Source organism: Pelmatolapia mariae, linkage group LG6 (genome assembly GCF_036321145.2).
Source record: "Pelmatolapia mariae isolate MD_Pm_ZW linkage group LG6, Pm_UMD_F_2, whole genome shotgun sequence".
NCBI lineage: Eukaryota > Metazoa > Chordata > Actinopteri > Cichliformes > Cichlidae > Pelmatolapia > Pelmatolapia mariae.
This window is the reverse complement of record NC_086232.1, coordinates 7561998-7570629: the sequence shown is the minus strand read 5'-3', so window position 1 is coordinate 7570629 and position 8632 is coordinate 7561998. Positions and strand designations below refer to the sequence as shown.

Genomic DNA, 8632 nt, shown 5'->3' with positions numbered 1-8632 from the left:
TATTAAACTCAATTACAGCTCCATATTTTTTCTTGATCTCTGCTAAAGTGGCTTTAGGCTCCAGTCACACATGCCTAGAGACTGGTTGGCAACCATCTGACAACCTCCAGGTGCTAAGGAAAAGTGCGGATTCTGTGACCGGTTGATGATCTCCAGCGTAGAAATTAGTGCAAATACCCACAAGCTATTCACCAACCAGCAGTGAAACAGCATCTTTCGAAATGTGTGGGTTGCAGTGATAAAGAAAAACGTTACTTTTAAAGCAAATGTTTCTGGTTTCCATCGTGATTTTTCAAGTTTCACTGCAGCTCCGAGGGTAAGTGGCGAGTGTTTCCAGACTGGTCAGTCTCTTCCGTACAAACTATGAGCAATCGCAGCAATCGGCTGTCAACCAAAGTAATCACAGGGAAGTTTGTGGTGCAGCACCCTCTCTGTGACAGATATAATGAGCTCTCATTTCACCTTATGTGAGATAAGAAATTTTAGCTCCTCTCCATGATGCCAGCTTTCTTCTGATTGGCTGCTGCTGCAAACAGAAGGTTGGAAGATCAAATGCTTGAGACCGCTGCGGTCTCAGCCAAAGTTGTCTGGCTGAGATCAGAATATTAGGGAATTGACATCACACAGAGCCCAAAGACCCCAAACTGTCTGAACTTTAGAGAGACAAACTGAGCTTTTGGATCATAGAGGTTATTTGTAAATAAACTGTACTGGCCTCATTATTCAACCTATAGCAATATTTAATATAGACCTTCACCACTATATGAAACACACCTAAATAAAAAGCATAATCTCTCCTCTGTTTTGTATAGTCAATATTTGCACCATCAGTATATGCTGCATGCACTCACAATAGATTATTTTCGTGAAAAGGAGCTGCAGAGTAGATCTGTCAGTTTATGAACCTGTATTCACTTTGGGTTGAAAGTGGGGAGCTGTTAACAGGTAAATTATAGGTCATCAGATTTTGTTATGACTGCACTACTCTATCTTGTTATGCATACTCGATATGGCTGTCATCACTAAATAGTGCCTTTTTTAAATAAATAAAAAGTGACTGAGAAAGGGAATGAATACAAGTTGCTCTGTCTCTGTAGAGCTGTGTGATGCTCCCATACTGTTAGTTCAGCTAGGCCACAGAGTCAGGCTCAACCTTAAGCCTGGCAGATCCACTTTTCCTTGGCTGGCACTTAGCTGACACCCTTCCACTCATCAGCTGCCCACAGTTGCTGCACATCTGCAAGCCACTTTTCAACCCACATCCACCCCAGGCCCTCCTCCGTTCTGTGACATAACTGTTGTCATTGATTCCTGGTCTGTGTCTCTGTTGGGGTCTTGCTGCTCCCCCCACCATTAAGTGTAATTCATGGAACCACGTATGTGTCAGTTTTGCGTAGGTTTTTTGGCTACGCAGGATTTTTGGGTATGCAACCAACACAGACGTGCTTGCATGCGGTACTTCAAAAAAGCAACGGCGTGTAGGCTGACAGTGATGATGCTCTGTGTAGGAAGAATGCTGACTGGTTGAAAAGTAGGTTTAAACAGGAAGGAGAAGAAGTGTGAAAAAATAATCAGAAATTTAAAGAAGCACACAGAAGAAGCAAAGCAAATATTTTGCACAGTTTTTAACACTCAGTTTCAGTCCACTGCAAAAAGCTCTTTGTCTGTTATGACTGCTGTGTTCTCCGTGGCAGGGGTTAAGCTAAAGGACTAACAGCAGCCCACAAACACTGATCTGTAGGCTACTTCGCAAGAGTAGTCCACAGTTGTTCCACATGTTTTGACACTGCCCCCAGGTGACAGTCACAGCTACAACATGTAGATGATCAAGAAAGTGTGTTTCTTTCATCGAGAATCTAGTAAATCTTTCTCAGATGTTAAAGATTTTAAATCATGTAGACAATAAAAAGAGTTTGTGTTTATATTCGGTACTATGCTATTCGTTCATCCAGCCAAAGGATTCATAAGGTTATGTTGTGGCGAGGCATAATCTCTCTGTCTACAGTTCACAAAAATCACTCCACCTCCTGCAGTGTTGGTCAGAATTAACCTGAGCTTTACCACAATGATAGCCTAATGGGAAAAAGGTCACATTTGTTAATTTTTGGGCAAGAATTGCGATGGATCTTGAACTGGATGAATTATTACACTGACGTTCTGATGATAAATTTATTCATTAGTTATTATTAATCTCTGACTCTCTTTTAAACTGTGTTTTTTGTCCCTTCCTACACCTCCATCTGGTCATGGCAGATGTTTGCCACTTCCTGATCCTGGTTCTGTTCAAGCTTTCTTCCTATTAAAAGGGAGTTTTTCCTTCCCACTGTCGCCATTTGATTGTTCAAAGGGGGTTGTTTGATTGTTATAATTTTTCTCTGTATATAAAGCGCCTTGAGGTGACTGCTGTTGGGATTTGACGCTATATAAATAAAACTGAATTCAGTTGAATTAAAGTCAGTTAGATTCTTGATTTTACAGAAAATACACTTTCATTGTAAAGCTGAGCACAGGACTGCAGGTCTTGAAAAGATTGTGCCCATATTCAGTTTCTCCACATTTCTCCGCTTTTATTCTTCACTTATTGATTTTACTCTGATGAACTCTCATCAGTTTAATGGTAAGTTTATATAGATTTGTTTCATCAACCCAACAGTGTTACAATAGCAATATCAACATGACTTTGTCCTGCAGAAAAGCAGCCTTTGTCAGTGTCTTTAGTGAACTTTCTTTGCATTGCATTCTGTTAACTATTGATGAACATAATTTTCCTTGAGGTCGTGTTAAGAATCAGAAGCTATCGTACATGTGTGCATCAGGAGGGAATAAACAATTCATGCTAATTGCAGTGGTCATTTTCATGAAAACCTTTGATCTGTACTGTAGGTCAAATATGGATTGAAACAGGTTCGATTCAGAGAGCATATGTGAGCAGGGAAACCTTGCATCCACCGTGCCAGGACTCTCCTTTTGATCTGGCTGTAAATGCACCTCTATCAACTGCTGCACTGAGATGTTATGTTAAATTTGGGCATGATGTAGTGATGTGCAGGTTTTAGTTTAGTTTACGGCTTCCTCATTTTACCCCAAATACTCTGTGATAGTCTTGGTTCCTGTCTGATCACCTGTGTTTGTTGCTAATATGAATGATATTGCGATCAAGGTTACTATAACAGAAAAATATTAGGTGAAAACTGACAGACACTCAGATGCTTTTTTTCTTACCCTAACATAGCAACAGATTTCCTGCTGACAAACAAGGCTATAGTCTAGCAGGTAAACCTTGGTGAAGTATTTGCACAACACGATTAAAACACAGTTAGAAACAGCACCTTAAGCCTATGAGGATAGGTCTTCCTTCTAAGGATTGAAATGTCTCAAAAGTCCTGAGGCACCAGGCCTATGAGCCTCACTACCAGTGAGGCTTCTAGTAATATTAGCTATAGCAGGAGACCAATCCTGAACTTCCAGCCAGTGTAACACAAAATTTTTTACACAGCTAGACAATCCTCAAAACAGTCAACAGGATAGTATACGCATTGCAGGTATGCATTTCTGCTTACTGGCAATTCATGTCAATAATTTCCAGACCATGTTTGCGTACCATTTTTTTATTCAAGCATTCCACAAAATGATACTTTTGCTACCACTGGCAGCTGCTCGTGATACTTAGGAGCTGCAAAAGTGTATAACAAATGTCTTTTAGTTTGAAATGGTTTCAAATAACAGTATATCCACTTAAATTTCTGAGAACAAAAAAACATTTAACAAAGTTAAATATTGGCCGCAGGACACAATATTTCTTTAAAATCCAGCTGAGCTTGGTTGCTTGGAAAGGACAAATCAAACACCCAGATGTTGAACAGATCTTCCAGGGATCTCTTCAGGGATCCCACACTTTCATGCACATTTCTTTGCTCTTTTGAATTTTAAACATGTACACTGTCTTTGAATCCTTAGATCCACCATTATTTCCCTGATGACTATATGCTTACTGTAATAAAACACTTTATTAGAACATGGATTCCAAAGTCTTTTGTTAACTCTCCATTGTTTCCACAAACGGGAGACACTGTGCTAATCTGTCTTTAACCTCCTGCTGAGGACAGTTTCAGAGATTTGGTATTTGGTCTCAAGTTTCATCTCTGGCTTGAAAGTGTATTTCCTGTTGTTAAATAGCCTTTTTTTTTAACTGTTGCTATAGTTACTTATCAATAGGAACATTGACTGCAGCGGTTCTACACTAGAGGTGGTGATCTTAAGTTTAATATTTTACTTATCCAAGAGTGAGGTGAATATACATAATATACATGAACAGGTCTATGTAGAGTTCCCGAAACCCACTTCAGAAAACACCATGCAGTACGTTTTGGCCATTTACTAGAGCATTTCAGATATTTATTCATTTGAATATCATTTTTTTTAACATTCTTCAAAAGTTCAAAAATATTTATTCTAGTCCCGCTCGCTTGCTGAAAACTATTATTGTTAAACCATCTCCACAATAATAAACAAGCGCAGAGTAAGATGTCATCATAGTGTTGCATGAACTCAACACTCATTTCCTTTCTTTTAGGCCAGTTCAGTTCAATTCAGTTCACTTTTATTTACATAGTGCCAAATCACAACAAGAGATGCCCTGAGCTGCTTTATATTATAAGATAAAGATAACCCTCCTATGAGTAAGTACTCACAGGACACAGGGCAGGGAAAACTTTATTTTAACAGGAAGAAACCTCTGAGAACCACTGAATATAATACACAACATTTGGATTGCTGTTATCCTGACATGTATCTGGACAATTCTTTGCATTCCACAAATAGTGCTTCTAATTGATAATGCACTCATATGGACTTTGAAGTTTGATGACAACCAATGATTGTGGCTGATACCTGTAATATTCATTGGCATCTGTTGGTGTTCTCCTACTCAAAAAGTGCAGTCACAGCCGTATCCTTTATTTGGGCACACCGTCCAGGTATGTTAACAACCAACCAAACATTGGGCAGCTCATTTTGGCATGTTTATTATTTTAAATTATTTCTTCATATATTTCAAACAGTTTTGGAAGTCATGTTCAGGCCAGTGTCCCGTGTTTATCAGAAGGCTTAGCCTTTTTCTATTGTGACAGTCTTTAATATCATTCAACTTCCCCTCTAGAGAACCTCTTGCCCTGTGGTCCAGACTTACTCCACCTTCACTGCAGCTGGCAGTAATACTTAAATAATAATGATTAGAATAAGGACTTCCATCACAGCAACTATTTACCAACCCTGGCATCTGTTAGTTAACTTCTGACTATCCTGTCTCATGCAAGGAGAGACTATGGAAGGCAACTGGTTATTGCTGTAGAAATATAAATACAATTCAGTTCTGTTGGTAATGGCAAAATTAAACCACCTTCATGCAGTGGGTTACATAAAAAAGCAGCAATTGAGATTTATTTAGACCAAAGAAAAAACTATAATGCCATGCATCCTTGTGCTACATTATATTAAATGCAGCTGCAGTAAGTGCAAATAACTAATTGATGCTCAGTAATAATGTGGGGAACAGCAAATGTTCTGCTTAAAAAGAAAACGTGTTGCATAAAAGATGTCAAAGATTTGTTTTATTAGGCTGTCAGTTTCAGCTTTAATTAATCACTCAATACTGTATGTATTAAAGCATCAGTTCATATAAGTGCAAGATACAGTTTGTTGCTCTTTTCTCTTTTTTGTAATTACCTCAGTTGTTTCAAATCTACCCTTGTCTTAAAAATAACTTTGATCTTATATGAATAACTGTGTTCCTGAAGTTCTCTTCTTCGTCTTCTTCTCCATCCAGACTTTCAATCAAAGCAGATCATACCCTGCCAGAGGCGGAAGAGGAGGATGGGCTGCTGCAGAAAAGTTTGCAGGATGGAATGAGGGAGAACTACGTCAACTCTAACTCCTTCAAGCCCCCACTGGCCCGCTCGCTGCGTATTAAGGAAGAGCTTCTCAGCCAGAAGCATCGCCTTCAGAGTCAACCTCCTGCTCTTTCACTGTCTAATCTAGAGTCAGCTGGCTTGCTCAGTCATAGCCAGTCCCATTCCTTGCTTGGCCAAAAGGGTTCTTCTTCATTTTGGGGAAGTAAGGCTCACCTTGAAAGCCTAATGAAGCTGAAGCAGGCCAGTGGAGCTTTGAGCGACCTCAAAGACCTGCCTACATTCCTGGAACATCAACACCACAACCACCACGGAGCCTTCTCCTTTAAGAGTTCCCTTCATCATCACCACCACAATCAGGTTTCCAAGGCCCAACATCATCACATTGAAGGAAAGAGAGACCAAGGCCACTCTCCGCCTGTTGACCTGAAAATCCCCCAGGTTCGGGGCATGGATCTTTCCTGGGATTCCCATTCCTCTGAGCTTTATGGCTATGGTGCCATGGGGGTCGGGGGTGGTGGCCATGGGGACAACACCCTGAGCCGGAAGCTAAGAGCCATTCTGCCAAAGCAGAACCGCCGAGGAGGAAGCCTTGGGAGCCTCTTGGATGGGGCCGCTGAATATTGGAACTCAGACTTGGACCACTCAAGTTCTGGGCCGGCGTACTCCATCTCAGATGTGGAAGGGGACCCAAGCTCCAAGCAGCCAAGGAAGAAGAGAGGCCGATATCGCCAGTACAACAGTGAGATTCTGGAGGAGGCCATAGCTGTAGTGATGAGCGGGAAGATGAGCGTGTCCAAGGCACAGAACATGTATGGGATCCCACACAGCACCCTGGAGTACAAGGTCAAGGAGCGCATGGGGACCCTGAAGAACCCCCCAAAGAAGAAGCTCAAGCTGATGATGAAGATGGAAGCAGGAGGCCAGGAGTTTCCCAACGAGTCAGAGAACACGCCCACTGCAACCCCACGAGGCGACGGTGCATCGCTAGCAGCTGCCGAGCTCAAGGACAATGTAAAAGAAGAAATCGATGATGATTTCAAACCGATCGACTAAACGACTTACACATGTAAACCTCAACTGACTTAAGTAATTTGAAAATGGATGGGGCTTTATTTGTGCCAATTTACTTTGCAGTATCTGGGTGAGCACAAATGCAGGAATTATATGAGGAGGATTCTTAAACTGGAGAGACACAACTAATCGGATGGTTCTTAACTAGTGTCATTTGAGCGATGCTATAGAAGCATTTGTTCAGCTTTTCTGTTCAGGGGCTTAACAAATGCAGCTAAAGACATTAGGTAAATGACAATTATTTACGCATGCTGATAATCCCCAACCCCCCAAAATTCTCTCCCGTCTTTTATGAACTTGATACACTGAAGCATTGCTGCTTATAAATGCAGTCTGCTTTGGATTAATATGATAATGGTGGGGAATAAATAAGGGGAAGGTTGAAAATTAACTCCTTAGAAGAAGTGACAAATTGGTCCCTTTATCACTCCCCTCTCGCTCATCAAGTACTAGCTCAAAATTGCAACTGTAAGGTTTAATTGTACCATTGATATTCCTCAGTTAGGGTTCGGAATCAAACCCACTCTCTTATTGCCAGGTAGCCATGACGCTTTAACTGAAAATCCTTTTCTTTCCTCCTTCAAATATTCTGCTAATTTCCGTGCGGACGAAAAGCAAGAATAACCCATCCTTTTTATGAACGAGAAGACACAAAAGTCATTCAGGGATGCATGTTTGTGAGTTTCGTGGACACTACTGACTTCTATAATCGACTTCTTTTCCTCTATCTTTTCGTTTGATTTGTTTTGCTTTCTTTTGCACTACATTTTGGGTCTGGCGCTTACAGACCAGGTTACCTCGGCATTGTTGCCCATGCATCATGCACTTATTATGGTCTGTCTCTGAAGCCCAGTCACAACTTTGCAAAGGGTCAGAGGTGCACATCGCCTGCATACGCTGATTCATATTCAGATGCAGGAGGCTTCTTTAACCCTCTTTTTTGCCAAGGGACAATTTAAGGGGTGATCTGCTTATGGATCAGCGGGGTTTTTTTAAGGCGGAATGCTACCTCACGGACCTCCATCAGTCTCTCACTGCTGATCCTGGAAAGCCGGAGCCACCCGCAAACGGTGACTAAAGTGAGCTCACCCTCTCATGAAGATCGTTACTGGACAAATGCCTTTTAGGATCAGAATGTGAAACTGTGCTGCTACCCAGTTCATTATCCAGTTCCTATAGAGGCTTTAGTTAACCTAAGCTAATGGATTTTAGCTTCTTAGCTAATGACACCATATTGCTGATGTTTTTTTTTTCTTTCCTTTTTCTAATCAAAACCAAGCAGAAGCAACTTACGTGAGTTTTAAAAGAAATTCTTCTCCCTAAAACTTCAAAGATGGTTTTAAAGGCAGTTTACTACAACAATGTGCATTTATTGTGGGGTGTTCAGTTTGGGGTGGTGGGTGGGTAATATGCAGTGGGCAGGGGTAGTTGGTAGGTGGGGGAAAGGCAGATTTTAATATATTATAACTTATTATGACTGAATATGTAAAAGCCAATCCATGATTCTGGGTGTTTTTTTTTCTCTCCTCATTTTTAACTCAGGGTAACTGAGACAGATGTGGATTACAAATATGGTAATTTCCTGTTGGACCTAATAGTAGATGAAAAGAGGACACGGCAAGCTTCTCACCAGTGCTTTGACTCTGGGAGGG

At 41.0% G+C, this 8632-nt stretch overlaps 1 protein-coding gene across 1 annotated transcript in view; it reads left to right on the top strand.

The window, feature by feature from the left end:
- The window catches only part of lcor (ligand dependent nuclear receptor corepressor), a 77651-nt gene extending 69302 nt beyond the window's left edge, over positions 1 to 8349 (top strand). The window contains exon 7 of the mRNA XM_063475097.1: positions 5825 to 8349. Coding sequence (XP_063331167.1) covers positions 5825 to 6962 — 1138 coding nt within the window. The 3' untranslated portion in view covers positions 6963 to 8349. The remainder of the gene's footprint in view (positions 1 to 5824) is intronic.
- The last annotated feature ends 283 nt before the right edge of the window (positions 8350 to 8632 follow it).